Source organism: Scardinius erythrophthalmus (assembly GCF_964197995.2).
Source record: "Scardinius erythrophthalmus genome assembly, chromosome: 20".
Classification (NCBI taxonomy): Eukaryota; Metazoa; Chordata; class Actinopteri; order Cypriniformes; family Leuciscidae; genus Scardinius; species Scardinius erythrophthalmus.
The window spans coordinates 36,216,118-36,236,070 of NC_138240.1; the positions used below are offsets into that span (position 1 = coordinate 36,216,118).

General features: G+C 41.3%; 1 protein-coding gene across 1 annotated transcript in view; it reads right to left on the reverse strand.

Annotated features, from left to right (window-relative positions):
- brpf1 (bromodomain and PHD finger containing, 1) overlaps positions 1-19,953 on the reverse strand; it is a 47,290-nt gene that overhangs the window by 16,786 nt on the left and 10,551 nt on the right. Inside the window, exons 4-11 of the mRNA XM_081348118.1 lie at positions 19,530-19,817; positions 16,981-17,516; positions 14,894-15,062; positions 13,040-13,171; positions 11,329-11,457; positions 8,846-9,209; positions 5,780-6,070; positions 4,308-4,577 (exon numbers count right to left, since the gene is read on the reverse strand). Coding sequence (XP_081204244.1) covers positions 4,308-4,577; positions 5,780-6,070; positions 8,846-9,209; positions 11,329-11,457; positions 13,040-13,171; positions 14,894-15,062; positions 16,981-17,516; positions 19,530-19,817 — 2,179 coding nt within the window. The remainder of the gene's footprint in view (positions 1-4,307; positions 4,578-5,779; positions 6,071-8,845; positions 9,210-11,328; positions 11,458-13,039; positions 13,172-14,893; positions 15,063-16,980; positions 17,517-19,529; positions 19,818-19,953) is intronic.

A 19,953-nucleotide genomic window follows, 5' to 3' on the forward strand; every position in this document is an offset into this window, starting at 1 on the left:
CTCACAGAGAAGTGTGGGAGTTTCTTCATAGTCGGTCTGTGAATATGAATAATCAGCAATGATAGAAACGGTTAAAACCACAGGATTCAATGAAGAACGGCAGAAGAAAAACAAATGATGAACTCGCTGAATTGTGGATGTCCCTAAATGACCTTCAGCTCATGTGGAGATCTGAGATTCATTCAGGAGCCGAACACTGCTGTGTGTGGCTTAGAGATGTGCTGTTGCGGTTTAGTTTGAAACTGTGTTGGTGAAAAATGCCTAAAATGTAACAACAATATTAGCTTCTTGTTTACTGTTAATTCACTTACTCAGGTGATATTACTTAACCTTATCATGTAAAAAAAATAAAAGACAAAAACTCATATGGGGCATTTTTCCCCTCATATATTGGATTTCGAGCTCATTCTACTAGGCTACATCACACAGTGAAAGTGTGCACTATCAAGAAGGGTTTTTGTTAGGTTTTTTGCAAAGCAACTGGCATTACCGATAATGTAAATTCCACATTTTTAAAACAACAATTACGATATTATCATAGACGATACACATCGCACATCCCTCACCTTTAGGTATGAAATTGTGCAGCTTACTTTACATTACATTGATCAAGTGATCCGATTCCGATATTTTCCTCATGCAAGTAGGATAAAAGCACACTGATTCCGATATTCTCCGATCGGTTTCAGGCCTCATTCATATGTGGAAATAAATCTAACATGAATCGTGTGTGGATGGTGTGGAAAGCGAAAGCTTATATTCAGAGTTTCCGCTAGAAAAAAATGGTGCCGGTCAAAGTGACCGGCAGAGGTTTCGTTTTCCGGACATTTCAATGATATGCCGGTCAAATATCGCCTCTTAATTAGTCAAGTTGAGGAAAACTGGAGGCAGGCTATGTAACTTAAAAAATGACATAATCAGGCCGAATGCAACATGTTTATTAGCCTAGCTTTCACATAAAAAAAAAAAAAAAAAAACGGAAAAAAAAACATGAACGTCCGTTTGGCGTCAATCAACGGCAATTGTTAGGGTTTCAAATTCATAGTTTAACAAACCAATCCCCCTTCTCCACATAAAATATCTGAAGCCTATTGTTTTTACTCAAGCGAACTTCCCAGTGTCTCTCTACAACTTGCAGTGCGCATAAGCCGCGTAACCTTGTTCTCCGCAAGGCGACTTTACTGCTTCGTCTTGATCCGATTCTGCAGCGAGAACCCCCTCTCTGCAGGAACACCCGAGACCCATTTTCTACGTTTCTTCATTCGGATCTATTTGCGATCCATTCCATTCTAAACAAACAACGCAGTTTATATGCTTCGTCCTTGTTTCATTATTCATTAAGATAATAATTAGCCTAATAAATGCGCGCATAATTATCAGTGAACTTGATAAATGTTGCAGATATGTTTTGCTATGCATGCACAAACAAATGCCTTTCAACTTATGTGTGCAAAATTCTGAATAAAATGAATGTGCAGCAATTTGTACAAATAGAGAATCTGTCTACTATAGGCTACGTGTTGTAGCCATTAAATAAGCTCATTTAGTTTAATATTTGTTAAAATATTATAATGTTATTTTTTAATTTATGTTGATTATGAAAAGTGAACAGCACGAGTAAGATAGGATGCGCAATATCGAGAGACATGGAGCGGGTCAGACATGATTTTGACCACTTAATTAAGTTTGGTTTTGTAGAAAGACTTTTTTGAAGTGAATTTCGTTTTGTATAAATTGTATCTTAATTTTAATAATTTTTTATCAACCAATTGCCTGTATTTAATATATAGCTAAGCAGCAAATATAGCAGACGATTGGCCTAATCATGGAGGCGCCCGCGAGGTCACTTGTGAACTGGAGCGCATCTCATCCTAACTTAACGAAACTCAGCGTAGGCCTCACAGACATGAAATATATCTTAAAAAGCTTGAAACGTCTTTTAAACAATTTAAAACGAAAAGAAATAGGCTACTCTCTGATTATGTAATCCATGATGTGCATTTCTCTCTATAGGCGCGTTCACTATGGAGATGGCGATCGTCAACTTCATCTTTACAGCTGTTGTTGCTGTTAATAAACCAAAAATAATAGGCCTATAATTTCATTAAAATTATATTCAATGAAATTGTAATTATATTGAAAAAAAAATCCTGTTCAAGTTTTTTTTTTTTTTTTTTCGTATTAAATTCAGGTAGGCTACTGAGTCGCTGTCCTCAGTGCCCAGAAAAGCGCTGAAACGGAGATGAAGGGGAACCCGTTTTTATTTATTTTTTGGCTTATTTTAACTGGCCCATCCAGTTTTCTGGAGGCCCACCTACAATCATAATCCTGGCGCCGCTAGTGCTTCAGCGGTCTGATATCAAGAAATAACAGACCGCATTCCACATTGGAATTCAACCAAGCCATGTAATAATGTTTAATAACTTTCAAACGGTAGAGCCTGTTCCTTTATAACATAGCCAAATGTCGGTGTATTTTTGCTTTATACATTTTAGGCTTAGGCTATTCTCAAATTCAGATTGTGTTAGGGGGGCGGGATTATTAGGCAATTTTAATCGGACAATTTGACCGGAGAGATTTATTTTTGTCGGACATTTCATTTTTTTTCCGGTCAATGTCCGGTAATTACCGGACAACGGAAACCCTGCTTATATTATCATTTCGTTTGCATCCATTGCAAATCACGCCGTTTTCCTTTTCAGTCTAAGTTTTTCCGGGTCAGAGCGTCTACCTTGGGTTGTTTCTCCAAGTGTAAGTGCATTGGTGACACACACAGCTGCGGGTCCATAAAGTGAAATGCTGTCACTTTAAGACGAATGCACAGACCTAATATAAATGACACACATCCGTTTTCTCTCTTGGTTTACAACACACAACCGGCTGTGTGTACGAGGAAACTCGCCGAGATGGGCATTTTGACTTCACTTAGCGTGCACGTGTCCATTTAAGCTCAGAAGAAAGAGAAAGAGAACTGAATATCAATATGTGTGTTCAGGTGCTGTCTGCACAGCTCTGTGTGTGTGTGTGTGTGTGTGTGTGTGTGCGCACAGAAAACAGTGCACGAGTCCTCTTGTGCTTAATGCCTGGCTCGACTTAAAAACGTTGGGTTGTGAGTTACTGCCGTAACCCTGGTTCTCTGATAACATGAAGTGAGGAAACTCACCTATGAGAACTATACTTGAGGCTCTATATTCGCATTAATGCAACATAACACAACAGCCTCCACCAACCAATGGGAAAGGCTTGACGGCAGATAGGTTTTCCCTTGTAAGATTCAGCCCACGAAACAAATAGCTGGATGCTCTTACGCAGCCACAGCGATCTCTCTCCCACGAGCGCTAAGCCCCTAATCCGTCCGTGACACTGAACTGCTCCGCGAGACGTGCGCAGGTTTACATCTGCAATGACGCAGATCTCCTCCCAGAGCGCTGGGTTGGGAATCCAGCTGACGGTCCATCTCCTCTAATAACTGCAAACTTAGAGCAGAAAACTCGCCTTGATGGGTTAGTTATCTCACTCTAATTGACAAAGTCACTCAACAACTATTGCGTTAGGGACGTTACCTTGCGGCTCCGTCAGTAAACTGTTAAGCAAATAATTCCCAAAATCTGCTGAGGACAGCTTCCAAAAATCTCCCGCGGGGAAGAGAGCGAGAATGATGAAACGGCAGGAGGCTGCGGTTTATATTCAGGGAGGCGGGACCATGTTTGGCAGACGTGGTGTCATTGGGGCTTCCGTGATCGGTCACGCCAGAGGTGTTCCCATAGGTGAGATACCGAACGAATGTTAGAAAGAGAACACATGCTAATGATAAACTTTAACTCTATGATGGTTAAATTTTGCAAATAATCCATGAATCACATGAGTTCGGAACCAGGGAGCAGCAGGCCCGTATGATCACGGATCAACTACGATCCCTATACTTGACATCACACTGCGATGCAACTATTGCAGATACGCACATCGCAATATCGATATCGACGCTAAAGCGAAATATCGTGCAGCCCTACAACCAATCGGAATTGTGCATTAAGACCTGCAGTGTAAATGTGGCCTAAGAAACTCGGGTTTGTCCGTTTTCTAAGGCAGGATTGCACGTATCCTAACAGAGAAAGCAAACACAGAATGCACAACGACTCTAATTGAATTTGGACATTGTTATCCATTATTTGTGGTTGCGGTGTATAAAATGTTGAGTAGAGTATGGTTTGGTAAACATCCGAATCATTTGTAAGGTGACTACGCTTCAATCATTAATGATGTTCCCTGTGAGTCAGGAGCTCCTGTAGAGCGTGCGCATCACGTACCCAGTATGAGGTGCTCGTGTTCGCTGTCGGTCTCCGAGCTGGAGCTGGACTGGGGACTGTGGGGTCTCTTGCGGGACTGGTGGAGCGAGGGAAGCTGCGGGGGGCCAATGGCATTGGAGCTCAACACCGGCCCGTGCAGGAGCTCGCGGTTCTTCGGGGGTCGGCCCGGGCGCTTGGGAGGCCCGGAGGCTTTAGGGTTCTTCTTGGAGAAGAGGACAGAGGTGCGCCGACCGACCTCAGGAGCCAGAGCTGAAGACGACGTGCTCAGATCTACAGAGACAAGGAGAAGACGTTACAATTGTGCATTTAAAAAGAACAATCATATCACTGGTGGTATAATGCCCTTCTCACAAGATGTAAAATAAGTCTGATGTCCCCAGAGTGTGTGTGTGTGTGAAGTTTTAGCTCAAAATACCCCACAGATATTTTTATATAGCATTTTAAAATTGTCACTTTTTGAGGGTGAGCAAAAACGCGGCGTTTTTGTGTATGTCCATTTAAATGCAAATGAGCTGCTGCTCCCGGCGCAGAGGGCGGAGCTTCAAGAGCTTGTGCGTGTGTGTGTGTGCGTTAGTAGCTTTGATTACCTCACACAGACACCACTGAAAATGTCTAAAACTTTTAGCCTTTTTATGTTCAAACCGGAGTCGGACAAAGTTGGGAGAAACTCAAGACGAAGTGACAACATGTAGACCAACAGGACATTTCTGAATGGCTAGTTGATGAATTTATGTTTCTGATGTGGAGTTAACTATCTTCTAGTAATTAATTAGCATATTCTGTCATGATAATCTATAAATCATATTCCTGGGGGCAGGATTTGAACTTAAGAAACGGTGTGTAATGACCTCTTTCCACGGTTAAAACAACATTCCTTTTGATGCTATAAATTACCAAGCTTTCCTGTAGCTCAAACAGTTGAGTGTTGGCGCTTGCAACGCCAAGATCATGGGTTCGATTCCCCGGGAAAGCAAAAACTGATAAGAGTGTAAATGTGTGCCTTGACATGAAATGTAAGTCGCTTTGGATAAATGTAAATGTAAACTAGAAGGACGAGATGATCGGTTCACGAGACGTTTAACTGAGGCTCTACAGAGATCTGTCAGACACATTAAACAGCCACAAAACTGTATTTATTGTGTACTTTGTTTCACATCAGCCGTAACCTGCTCTGTCCTGTGTGTCAGCGTGTTGTCAGTGTCCTCTCTTGAAGTGTGGCTGTAGTCCAGGTCCTTTTTCCCTTCAACTTCATCGAAGCCAAAGTTACGCTAGATTTTAATGCAGAGAGTGCCGGTCGGATTTCTCGCTCCACCATCATTACATTAAGAAATCGATATTTGACATTCGCGATTCGATCCACGTCCGCATCGCGATGCACCTAAGAATCGAGTTTTCCCCCACCCCTATTAAGGACAGGTGTAAGTGTTATCCAGGGAAGCTGGTGACCCTGGCTATCTGAGGTGTTTTCTGACCTTTCCCGCTGATGTCGTGGCTGCTCTCTCCCTCATCGTGCCGGGCTCCTCCTGAGGAGTGATGCGTGAGGACCGACCCGCGCTCCAGAGACAGACCCGACTCGTGCCCACAGATGCCCTCGCGCTGGTGCGCCAGCTTGCGCTTCAGGACCGTCATCTCCTTCTTCAGGGCTTTGGCTCGCCGAGACTGGCCGATGCTGTGCTTCCCCGACATCACCTCATCATAGCGGTCCTGCAGGATCTGCAGCTGCTCCTCCAGAGGCAGACGGCCACGGCCCTCCAGCAGGAAATCTGTGTGCGGACGGGACATTACCTTAGCATGATACACGGTCTGTCTGTGTGTGTGTGTGTGTGTGTGTGTGTGTGTGAGAGAGAGAGCAGGACATTACCTTTACATGATATATACACGGCCTGTGTGTGTGTGTGTGTGTGTGTGTGAGAGAGCAGGACATTACCTGTACATGATACACGGTCTGTGTGTGTGTGTGTGTGTGTGTGTGTGTGTGTGTGTGTGTGAGAGAGAGAGAGAGCAGGACATTACCTTTACATGATATATACACGGCCTGTGTGTGTGTGTGTGTGTGCGTGTGTGTGTGTGTGCGTGTGTGTGTGTGTGTGTGTGTGTGTGTGTGAGAACAGGACATTACCTTTACATGATACACGGTCTGTGTGTGTGTGTGTGTGTGTGTGTGTGTGTGTGTGTGTGAGAAAACAGGACATTACCTTTACATGATATATACACGGCCTGTGTGTGTGTGTGTGTGTGTGTGTGTGTGTGTGTGTGTGTGTGTGAGAGAACAGGACATTACCTTTACATGATATATACATGGTCTGTGTGTGTGTGTGTGTGTGTGTGTGTGTGTGTGTGTGTGTGTGTGTGTGTGTGTGAGAGAGAGAGAGAGAGAGAGAGAGAGAGAGAGAGAGAGAGAGAGAGAGAGTGAGAGAACAGGACATTACCTTTACATGATATATACACGGTGTGTGTGTGTGTTGTGTGAGTGAGTGAGCGAGAGTAAGTGAGTGAGTGTATGTGTGTGAGAGAGAGAGAGAGTGTGAGAATGTGTGTGTGTGAGAGAGAGTGTGAGTGAGTGAGTGAGAGAAAGAGAGTATGTATGTGTGTGTGTGTGTGTGTGTGTGTGTGTGTGTGTGTGTGTCTGTGTGAGAGAGAGTATATGTGTGTGAGTGAACAGGATATCCCCTTTACATGTGAAAAGGTACAAAACAAGACCTGAAACTTTTTTAAAAAAGGAGCTGCAACCATCAAGCTCTACATTAATTTTATGATATCTACATTATATACTAGGCCTGTCGTGATTATCGTTTGATTGTCTGGGGCCGGTTTCACAAAGATAGACTTTGACTATGGCTTAGATATAGTAGATAGTCAGACTTCAGATAGACATCTAAATCAGACCGTTGCACAAAGCACTGAAGACTCTGACTGTCTTAAGTAGGACTACACTGCAATGCATTCTGGGTAAAATAAGTCACTTTTTTTTAAAACAAAAAACATGGCGGATCGAGTAAGTCTTTTGGCAGTTTGTAATGTAACTGATTGTTACTGCTGGTTGCCAAGGTAACAGAGTCTTAGACCTCAGTTAGCCTGGGGGTAAGGTGTCTAATTTTTTTGGTCTAAATTAAGTCAGTCTTTATTTTTATTTTTAACTTGCATTAGACTAGTCTATGAGCAAATGTCTAACACTATAGACCGGTCTAAAATAGCTTTGTGAAACCGGCCCCTGATCATGGATATTTGATCTAAACACAATTATTTGAAAATGACCATGATAATTGTGCAGTTTTAAATTTCAATCACATTTTACCATTAAAATAATGCAAATTGATTAGAGATGCACTGATATGAATTGAATGATATGATTTTGGCCGATACCGATAATTCTTTATATTTGGAGGTCGATAACCAATATATTAGCCGATAAATCTAAATCAAAATTTGTATATAATTTTTGAGAGCGTGATTACAAAAACAAGTCTCACCAGTAAAATCCACGTCTCAAACACACAATAATGACGTTCTCATGATAACGTCATGTAGCCGATATGACAGACTTGCGCTGCACGTGTTGCACTGAACTGTATTTTCCTTTTTTTAAGTGATTCCAATCATATTTCAAGCAATTCATAATCATCATGTTAAACAGTGCGCATCTGAAGAGTCTCAGCTGGAGGAAATACATTATTCACCAGCTGTAATGACAAATTAAAGCTGCAAGCAGCATCTATCGGGGTTCAAGCAGTTAAGGCCTTTAAGCACAAAAACATCAAAAGTTATTAAGTTTTATTTAGCAAGCATGTAACCACTGACAGATGGAAAAGACCATTTACAGCCAATACAGGCAGTTTACCATGGGATATACATGGTTTTAAAGCTTTTTAACAGTTATAGCGCCACCTATGGTCCGATCTCCATGAAATTTTGCATGCTTGTTAAGGATGTTGTGTCACATATGCTCACCAATTTTTGTGAAGTTCTGAGTTTTCTGTTCTGAGCCAGGGATCACAGTGGTGTAAGACACTAGACACTAGGACAAACAGTCTAAGAGTTATGAGCGATTTTGTACTTTTGGTTGCTGCAGCGCCACCTATGGGCCAATCGGGGTCATACTCTGATAGGTTGTCCCCAAATTGAGGCCTACCATCTGGCCAGGTTTCAAGTCTCTAGGCCTTACGGTTTGGCCTGCAGGATGCGTTTTACAAATCCTTACAATTACAATAGGGTTTCAGCATTTCTGAGCCCATAATGACATCGATAACTTTAAAAATGAACCGATATCGGCCGATGCTGATATGAATGCATTTATGTATGATATCTCCAGTGTGAAGAGAGATATAAATATATACATGCATGTGTGTGTATTTATATATACAAAATAATTATACACACACGTATATTAAGTAAACACAAACTTTTATTTTGGATGCGATTAATCGTTGCCCAGCACTAAAATGAAATAAACATGGTTTTAAGTTTTTCAGGTATGTCTTACAGTATTCAGGGAAGAAATATGAAATGAATGAAATGTAGAAGAGAGGAAGCCAACTCACCGTCATCAATGAGTGACGCTGCTCTCTCTCGCTCCCGCTCTCGCTCTCTCTCCCGATCTCTCTCCCGCTCGTGTGGCGAGTCCGGGCTCGGTTCTCGAGGGAGATGAAGGCCCGTCTCGTAGTCCAGGCCGATCCTCTCTGCATGTCTGCGCGCTTGCCGTAAGACGGAGCCGCCGGCCTCTCGCAGTCGCAGCGCGGCGCGGTAGAAGACTGTGTCTTTGGCGTTATACTTCAAACAGTTGTTGACGATCAACAGAAAGTCCGACTCGAAAGCTTCAAAGCTGAGATAGCGGTGCGACTCGACACACTTCCACATGGTCTGGAAATCCATCGGACGCTCGATGTGGTCCAGGTAATCTGGGACCTGGAGAACACACACACACACACACACACACACAAGGTCGTGTTTAAAGCGTTCAGGGAACTATATAATGGATGCTAATTCTGCTATCAGTGCAAAAACGGCTTCACATTAGGTTACGCTTAAAGGGATATTTCACTTTTAAATGAGAATTAGCCCATGATTTACTCTCCTTCAACTCATCCTAGGTGTGTGTGTGTGTGTGTGTGTGTGTGTGTGTGTGTGTGTGTGTGTGTGTGTGTGTGTGTGTGTGTGTGTGTGTGTGTGTGTGTGTGTTTACCTCACTCAAAGGCACAGGCTCAGTGAAGAAGTTACTGGAGTCTCTCTCCTGCAGTTGTTCTAGAGTGTGTGTGTGTGTGTGTGTGTGTGTGTGTTTACCTCACTCAAAGGCACAGGCTCAGTGAAGAAGTTACTGGAGTCTCTCTCCTGCAGTTGTTCTAGAGAGTGTGTGTGTGTGTGTGAGTGTGTGTGTGTGTGTGTGTGTTTACCTCACTCAAAGGCACAGGCTCAGTGAAGAAGTTACTGGAGTCTCTCTCCTGCAGTTGTTCTAGAGTGTGTGTGTGTGTGTGTGTGTGTGTGTGTGTGTTTACCTCACTCAAAGGCACAGGCTCAGTGAAGAAGTTACTGGAGTCTCTCTCCTGCAGTTGTTCTAGAGAGTGTGTGTGTGTGTGTGAGTGTGTGTGTGTGTGTGTGTGTGTGTGTGTGTGTGTGTGTGTGTTTACCTCACTCAAAGGCACAGGCTCAGTGAAGAAGTTACTGGAGTCTCTCTCCTGCAGTTGTTCTAGAGTGTGTGTGTGTGTGTGTGTGTGTGTGTGTGTGTGTGTGTGTTTACCTCACTCAAAGGCACAGGCTCAGTGAAGAAGTTACTGGAGTCTCTCTCCTGCAGTTGTTCTAGAGTGTGTGTGTGTGTGTGTGTGTGTGTGTGAGTGTGTGTGTGTGTGTGTGTGTGTTTACCTCACTCAAAGGCACAGGCTCAGTGAAGAAGTTACTGGAGTCTCTCTCCTGCAGTTGTTCTAGAGTGTGTGTGTGTGTGTGTGTGTGTGTGTGTGTGTGTGTGTGTGTGTGTGTGTGTGTGTGTGTGTGTGTGTGTGTGTTTACCTCACTCAAAGGCACAGGCTCAGTGAAGAAGTTACTGGAGTCTCTCTCCTGCAGTTGTTCTAGAGTGTGTGTGTGTGTGTGTGTGTGTGTGTGTGTGTGTGTGTTTACCTCACTCAAAGGCACAGGCTCAGTGAAGAAGTTACTGGAGTCTCTCTCCTGCAGTTGTTCTAGAGAGTGTGTGTGTGTGTGTGTGAGTGTGTGTGTGTGTGTGTGTGTGTGTGTGTGTTTACCTCACTCAAAGGCACAGGCTTAGTGAAGAAGTTACTGGAGTCTCTCTCCTGCAGTTGTTCTAGAGAGTGTGTGTGTGTGTGTGAGTGTGTGTGTGTGTGTGTGTGTTTACCTCACTCAAAGGCACAGGCTCAGTGAAGAAGTTACTGGAGTCTCTCTCCTGCAGTTGTTCTAGAGTGTGTGTGTGTGTGTGTGTGTGTGTGTGTGTGTGTGTGTGTGTGTGTGTTTACCTCACTCAAAGGCACAGGCTCAGTGAAGAAGTTACTGGAGTCTCTCTCCTGCAGTTGTTCTAGAGTGTGTGTGTGTGTGTGTGTGTGTGTGTGTGTGTGTGTGTGTGTGTGTTTACCTCACTCAAAGGCACAGGCTCAGTGAAGAAGTTACTGGAGTCTCTCTCCTGCAGTTGTTCTAGAGTGTGTGTGTGTGTGTGTGTGTGTGTGTGTGTGTGTGTGTGTGTTTACCTCACTCAAAGGCACAGGCTCAGTGAAGAAGTTACTGGAGTCTCTCTCCTGCAGTTGTTCTAGAGAGTGTGTGTGTGTGTGTGTGTGTGTGTGTGTGTGTTTACCTCACTCAAAGGCACAGGCTCAGTGAAGAAGTTACTGGAGTCTCTCTCCTGCAGTTGTTCTAGAGTGTGTGTGTGTGTGTGTGTGTGTGTGTGTGTGTGTGTGTGTGTGTGTGTGTGTTTACCTCACTCAAAGGCACAGGCTCAGTGAAGAAGTTACTGGAGTCTCTCTCCTGCAGTTGTTCTAGAGAGTGTGTGTGTGTGTGTGAGTGTGTGTGTGTGTGTGTGTGTGTTTACCTCACTCAAAGGCACAGGCTCAGTGAAGAAGTTACTGGAGTCTCTCTCCTGCAGTTGTTCTAGAGTGCTGCGCAACAACACCAGGAACGGAGTCAACTGCATCTCTAACGCCAACTCCTGCACCTTGAGCTGAACACACACAACATTACACACTTCACGCTGGTCTGAGGCTAAACACGTCATACCGGTCTGAGGCTAAACACACGTCATACTGGTCTGAGGCTAACACAGTAGCATGCACTTCAAGTTTAAGTAAATCATCAGCGTCGTTCCTCACTGGTCAATGGCTAACTTTAAAGTTACCATGAAATCAAAATTGACAATTCTAATTGAAGTCAAGCTTATCATAGTAAACGAAAACCCTAATAATAACTACAACTAAAACTGAAATAAAAATTAATAAAAACTATATAGACAATTAAAAAACACTAATAAAAAAAAAAAAAGTCAAAAACATACAAAAACTTTGAAATTAAAAAGGATCCAAAAATTATAACAATAAAAACTAATTCAAAATTAAAAGAATAATAGTATTTCAATTAAATTAAAATAATCCAGCAGTGTTTATTTTAAATGATTTATCAGTGCACATTATTGTTTTAATAATCTTGAATCAGAATAACTTCCTCTTGCAGCATCTCTTCTCGTCTCTGATGACGAGGGCGGAGCAATAACCTGTCACTCACATGAGATCAGCCAATAGCAAACCACTACCATCCAGTCATCCAATTAATTCCCCACGGACACAATCAAGCCCCGCCCACATTTGTTCTTGTTCCTGAAGTTGTTTAAATGCAGGGCAGGCCTTAATTTCATCCACTGGGAATTGATTGGATAATGAAAAAACTGTTTGTTCCACACAAGAATGGTTGCAACAAATGTCTTTTAACTTTAAGGGTCAATTTTGATTTCATGCTGACTTCTGCAGAGAACTGAAGAGCTTAAGGTTGATCAGAGCATGTTTCTAAAGTGTCTGGTTTACAGATCAAACCCAAGCGGGAACCGTCCTGTCTCTCTCTTGAATCCAGCACTAAAGTGACTTAAACTGCAGTTCATCGACAGGCCACTAGAGACAGGCTAGTGTTAAAACGCCTAACAAAACAGCAGAAAAAAAAAAAACACGTTTAAAGCCTGGTGCAAGAAGTGGTTTTGGTCTATAAAGCTAATTTTGTCCTTCCTGACGAATGAGGGGGGTGAACTTTTTATATAACTCATCCGTTTAAATTATATTAAGCCTTAAAGTTCTGCATAATTAAGGGCGTGGCCTCTTAACGCGTAAATGCGCTTATCTAATGTAAATCAAGCAAGCTAGTATGCATAGGCCACGAAGTGTTGGCGAAATAACACATTAGCGGACTGGAGGGAATAATATGGATTTTTTTTTTGTACAAAATAAATTCAAGCACTTTCAAGGACCTGTGTCTTTATATGTTTATTTTCAAAAACTTTACAGGGCCTTGAATTATTTTTTTTCCAGATTCACAAACTTTCACGGATTTCAAGGACTCGTGGGAACCCTGGTTAGCGTCACGTCACCTCAGCTAATCCGCCTCGCTGCTCATTTTCTGTTATCACTCTGGGCTTCAGAAATGCTCTTCTGAAACCTACGGGTGACGTCACGGACACTACGCCCATGTTTCTTTACACTCTAGGATTAAACCCTACTCTTGCTCTGTTTCTGCCGGTATCAGAGGAGAGGGGTGAGGCTCACAGTCTCTCTCTTGAGCTTCTCCCTCTTGCGGATGAGCTCCACCAGCAGCCGCGCTCGCTCCAGGTCGTGCCGGAGTCTCTGCCACGCTTTCAGCTGCTCCTTCAGGACCGAGTGCTTCTCCTCGCCGTCCCTCTGGGAGAACACACACACACACACACACACACACACACTGTCATCCTTGTGTTTCTCCACAACGGACCAGCATGGTCATGTCAGGATATCTAAGCTTTTTAAGACCTGCACACATAAAATCTCACAGCATTTGGGAGGAGCAACGTCTATGGCAATATCCAAACCATAATATGACGATTTAAACAACTTTACAGTTCAAATGACACAGGTTTTGCCTAATGATAAACCTCACATTTGAGTTTCACACGACCTTCTTTTCGATCCACCGGCTGAATGAACAGCAGAAATATGGCGGTCACCAGGGTTTGAAATTAACTTTCACTCATCGGCCAATTCGGCTACTAAAGTTTCAAGTTAGCAGACATTCAGAACTACTACTAGCCAAAAAAGAGAAATTAACCAGATTAACTTCGTCACAGCTTATATTATATTATATTATATTATATATATTATACACACATATAACATTTGGATTTCATACATTTTTTTTCAAACTAAATCCTGTCATCCAGCATCTCCTTCCTCTTTCATCTTCATCACCCAAAATGTGTTTTAGATGGACGGATCAATTCAGTACAAAGAACATCCAAAAAAATTGTAGGATGTTGGAAAATAACAATGTCTTTTCTGTTCACCAAATGCTTTTTAATCTTCATTATTGCTTCAATGCAAATGAACAAGCACACCGTTATTTGTTGTGTAGTGACGAGTGTGTTCAAGTGAGCCAGATATGAGCAGATTCCACGCAATACACTGTTTTTAATATATCATGATGACTCACAAGTATTTGTGCTAAATCTGCACGAACTTCCCCAGAAAAGGGAGTAAACATAATGATTAACACGCAAAATTGGCTCATGATGTGACAGCGTTACCGGCCACTGTTGATTGTTACCCGCGTGTGCCGGTTGTTCATTTTAAACCCTGGCGATTCATACATGCAGGGCTAAACCACAAAGCCACTGTGCTTTTTAAAAGTTTGCATGTATGAAATTCAAGTTACCAGCCATTTCGAGGCTTGATACAAGTCACTTTTTTTTTTGAAAGTTACTTCTTTTACTTTCTCAAGTTATTTTTTTTTTACTTTCTCAAGTTACTTTTTCAAGCTACTTTTTTTACTTTTTCAAGCTACTTTTTTTACTTTCTTACTTTTTTTTACTTTCTCAAGTTACTTTTTCAAGTTACTTTTTTTACTTTCTCAAGTTACTTTTTTACTTTCTCAAGTTACTTTTTTACTTTCTCAAGTTACTTTTCAAGTTACTTTTTCACTTTTTCAAGTAACTTTTTTACTTTCTCAAGTTACTTTTTCAAGTTACTTTTTCACTTTTTCAAGTTACTTTTTTACTTTCTCAAGTTACTTTTACTTTCTCAAGTTACTTTTTTTACTTTCTCAAGTTACTTTTTTACGGTTACTTTCTCAAGTTACTTTTTTACTTTCTCAAGTTACTTTTTTACTTTCTCAAGTTACTTTTTTTACTTTCTTAAGTTACTTTTTTACTTTAAGTTACTTTTTTTACTTTCAAGTTACTTTTTTACTTTTTCAAGTTACTTTTTTTACTTTCTCAAGTTACTTTTTTTACTTTTTCAAGTTACTTTTTTTACTTTCTCAAGTTACTTTTTTTTACTTTTTCAAGTTACTTTTTTTACTTTCTCAAGTTACTTTTTTTGTACAATTGAGCTGTTTAAGTGTCTGTGAGGCGGCGTGTCGCTGCATGCACTGACCGTGGGGGTGAGTGGCTCGGCGTTGCGCTGGGACTGCAGGTGTGTCTGCAGACGCCGCAGGAGAGGAACGCCGTTACGGCTCTGTCTCTTCAGTGTCCAGTAGCTGTGCAGTCTCTGCATGAACTGACTCTTCCTCTGCACCGTCAGGTTACTGGTGATCTTACTCAACCTAAACCAGAAGACACCACACACTCAACTCAACACCAGTGCTCTTGAACAGAGGTCGACCGATAGATCGGCTGTGTCAAAACAAACTCCACGAGGCGTCAGTGAGGTTTTATTTGGCCTCTAGAGGACACTCTCGTACTTCTCAGCCGCTCCAGCTAGGGATGAAACACGGAAAAACTATCGGTATGGATTTTTGCAGATTAATCGGCACTGATAACTGATCGTTCCAGCAATCAGTGCCGATTAATTGCCAAAAATCCATACCGATAGTTTTTCCGTGTCGGTAATTGGTAATCGGTAACTTAAATGCTCTGGCCTTTGTGTAGATATTTACAATCAGAGTCCTTTTGTAACATTAACTAAGGTTATTAAAAGTATTGTTCATTATTAATTTCAACATTTACTAAATTTGTAAATTTTAAAAGTTGTATCTCAATATTAGTTGCACTGAACTAATATCAATTAGAGCTGGGCAACAATTAATCGCATCCAAAATAAAAGTTTGTGTTTCCATAATATATGTGTGTGTACTGTGTATAATTATTTTGTATATATAAATACACACACATGCATGTATATATTTAAGAAATATTTGCATATATATACACATTTATACATAATTTATTATATAAATATTTTATATGTAAATAACACATTTTTCTTAAATATATACATGCATGTATATACACAGTATACACACATATATCGTTGCCCAGCACTTCAATATATTATCAATATATTAATATTTTTTATATTTAAAAAGTACAGTACATTTTCATGGTTCAGTAACATTTTTACATTTTTGTGTTTTAAAGTTTGCACTATTTTGTGTGTCATGTTTGTTTTCATTAAGTATTAATTTAAAAAAATATCGGTTAATTAATCAGTTATCGGCCACTGTGGTTATCGATAAAATCCACAATCGGTCGACCTCCACACTTGAATAACATTTCATTTCACAATAATATTTTCTAAAGCGCCCGACACGGTGTCAAAATAAAAGTCTGCTTCTGACACTTATCAGCCAGACAGAAAAACAAAACAGCCGATGCTGACGATCACACAATTCCAAATTCCGTTATATCGGCCGTACTACTATCGGTATATACTCCCAAAATGATTTATATGAATAAACTATTTTTTGAAAAAAATAGTTTTACAACTTTATTTTTTTTAAAGTTGTTTCTCTTAGCATTAGTTTATACACGGAACTAATATAATTTGTCATGTTTGTTTTCATTCACTATTCTTTTTTTAAAACTATCGGTTAATTCATCATTTATTATCGCCCCAGCCCAGTTATCGATAAAATCCCCTCCGCTCTTGAATATGTTCACTTTGCGCATTTCATTTGACATATTTTCCGATATAATAAGAGCCCGACATGCTGTCAAAATAAATAAAAGTCTGCTTCTGACACTTATCGGCCAAACAGAAAAACCTAACAGTCGATGCTGACGATCACACAATTCCAAATTCCGTTATATCGGTCGACAACAATTTTTTAATAAATAATTATTTGATAAAAGCAAATATCCTGCATATTTTTGTACATTTTCATGGTTCGGTACCGTTTTTACATTTTTGTAATAAAGTTCAGCACTATTTTATGTCATGTTTGTTTTCATTCAGTATTAATTTTAAAAACTATCAGCTTATTAATCAGTTATCGGCCAGTGAAGTTATCGGTAAAATCCAATATAACTTATAACTTTGCATAAATGCGCAATTCATAAGATTTCCTAAAGAACACAATACACTGGCAAAATAAAAGTCAGCTTCTGACACTTATCGGCCAAACAGAAAAACTAAACAGTCGATGCCGATGATTACACAATTCCAAATTCCGTTATATCGGTCGACAACTCACAAAAGATTTATGAATAAATAATTTGTTTAAAAAAGCAAATATCCTGTACTTGTGTGGAGGAATACACGGCACTGACACCACCGGTGCGGCCGCTCTCCTCTCCGCCAGGATCTTTCTGGCCCTCTTCATCTTCAGTCGTGATTTAGCTTTAGCTCTCTTCGCCCGCTCCGAGCTCCAGCCCTTCCCATCTTCCTCTCCGCCCGCCTCATCCTCCTCTTCCTCGGCCTCGCCCTCGCTGGGGGAGGAGCCTGCGCTGGCCCCGCCCGCACCTGTGCTGGCCCCGCCCACACCTGCCAGCGGCCGGGCCGACCCGGGCGGCGTGTGTATGTCACAGTACGCCGTTTTGCGCACGCTAAAGGACGTGCCGTTGGCGCCGGTCTCGCGCACGGGCTCCATCTTCATGTAGAGGCCGGCCTGTTGGGCGCAGGTCACGTGGAAGGCGGTGTAGCAGTTCGCTTTGTGGCACTGGATGCAGGCGCCGGAGCCGCGCTGCTTGCAGATGTAGCATGTTAGCTTCCAACGCGCGGGAGGGATGTGCTCGATGCTGTCGATGGGCTCCAGGAACACCGTATTAGCAAAACACACCTGGAAGGAAAGCGGGAAATTGTGTAAGGAAAAAAAATGCCTGAATGTGTCACGATGCAAAACACAAGTGCAATCACTGAAACTAAACATGCAACGATATAATTTTTTTTTTCAATACGATAATTCTTTATATTTGAAAGCCGATAACCGATATATTGGCCAATTAAAAACTAAATCCATATTTTTAAATAATTTTTGAGAGCCTGATTACAAAAATCTCACCATTAAATCCATGTCAAGCACACAATAATGATGTTCTCATGATAATGTTATGTAGCCGATATGATTTGCACTTCTTGCACTGAACTGTATTTTCCTTTTTTAAAGTGATTCTAATCATATTTAAGCAATTCAAAATCATCATGATGAACAGTGCGCATCTGAAGAAAATCCATTATTTATCGGCTTTAATATAGCGAAAAAAATTGTATCGGCCCGATAACGATAACATTAAAAATGAATATATATTAGCAGTAGTAGGGGTGGAGCCGAACCCGTGTGATGGGTATTCGGGTTCGGCTCCACCCCTACTGCTAATATATATTCATTTTTAATGTTATCGTTATCTACCTACATTTGAAGTCTGCACGCGGTGCGCAAAAAAACTCTCATTTTTCCAGGCGCGCCTATGTTCACGGTTGCATAGCAACGACAGACGCCACGAGAGAACAACGCTTGTGGAAAGGAGAAAGCGGTGCGAACTGCGCTCTCCACGATGACGAGGAAGTATCAGCAAATAATTAATTGATTTCTAGCCCTTGCATTAGCTTTAGATATATTTATGGAGATGAGAAATGAAATAAAAAGCCGTCATTATGTCATTAATATCAGTCCGTCAGAAAAGCAGTTCTAGGCTTATTCTTGGCTGGATAACTCTTAGCAGGTTTAAAAAGCCCTTTTAAAATTAAATATGAATGCAGTTTTTAAAAAAATATTTTACATATTGCATATCCATAATTATTATAATAGATATAATTAAAGAATACTTACACTATACCATAAATTAGAAGTGTAACGCCAAAAAAATGGATTTTTACACCTATTTTGAATTTTACTCGAATACAAATACAAATACTTTTCCCCCCTCAACAAATACAAATACAGATACAAATACCAGCTGCTTTGCACACCCCTAATTAGCAGATACCGATATTGTGGCCGATATATGCACTGAAAGGCATTAGATATTCAAATAATTGTATCTCGGCCAAATATTTATTCAGCTTTCAGATAATGTATAAATCTAATTAAAATAAATATATACACACAAAAAACGCTCACCTCAGACCAGTGTTGCAAACTATTTTCACAGGAATGTAGCTAACGCCTTCCTTAAAAGTCGCTAGATGATGTCATACGTCAATTTGCATATTCATGACGTAATCGCTTCGTACTTGCGTTCTGCCTGCCTAATGTGTTTTCTCTCTAAATTAATGCTCTACATACTGTATTTAATATAATATAATATAGTCGAATGTCAAATAAAGCTTTTCTCATTTCCTATCTTTTTTTTTTGTCTGGCAAGCAGCTATGATATAGTGAATGACTACATTTTTTATAGGCCTATGTGTAAAATTATCTGAATTGAGAGAGTTCGGGAACCGGATGAACTAAAGCTCTGTGATAGTGAGTATTACAAGTATTAAGCACAAGAAAAGAAAGTAAATTAAAATGGTTAAACAAAATTCTTTAAATATAAAAAAAGAAAAGCAGATAAGTGATAAGTCCGTGGAAAAACTGCTCATTCACGTCTGTCAGCAGCCGTGCGCCCCACAGATGAACACGCTGCTCCTCTCATTCACTGAACAGGGTAGACGCCGCGAGAGAGAGAGACGGCGGGAGAAAGCAAGACCTCGCAGGACAGTATCGGCAACATCTGAAGGCTACTGAGGTTTGTCCAAAAAGTACCAAATATATAACAAAGCTTTTTTATAAAAATATTGTGTTATATATATTGTGTGTGTGTGTGTGTGTATGTGTGTGTGTGTGTGTGTGTGAGAGTGAGTGTCTCACCTCCGGGATCCAGAGCGCACACACCACATGAGCCCAGCGCGCGTCGTCGGTCTGCTTGAAGGCGCCGCCCTTGTTCGGGCAGAGCGCGCAGTCGACGGCTCGCGAGGGCGACTGCAGGCAGCGCCGGCACAGCCACTGGCCCTCGGGGATGTAGGGCACGCCGTAACACTCCTGGTGCACCGCCAGGTTACACATGTCACAGAACAGGATCACGTTACTGTTCTGACACTCGCCGTCGTTGCAGATGCAGCACACGGCGTCCTCATCGATCAGAGAGTTGGGGTCGCCCTGCAGGAGAGAGAGAGAGCATCAGCAATCACAATCATCTGTGTGTGTGTGTGTGTGTGTGTGTGTGTGTGTGAGATGGGTAGGGTTAGTGTAAGTAGACAGAATTACAGTTTGGACAGTATAAAAACCATTACGT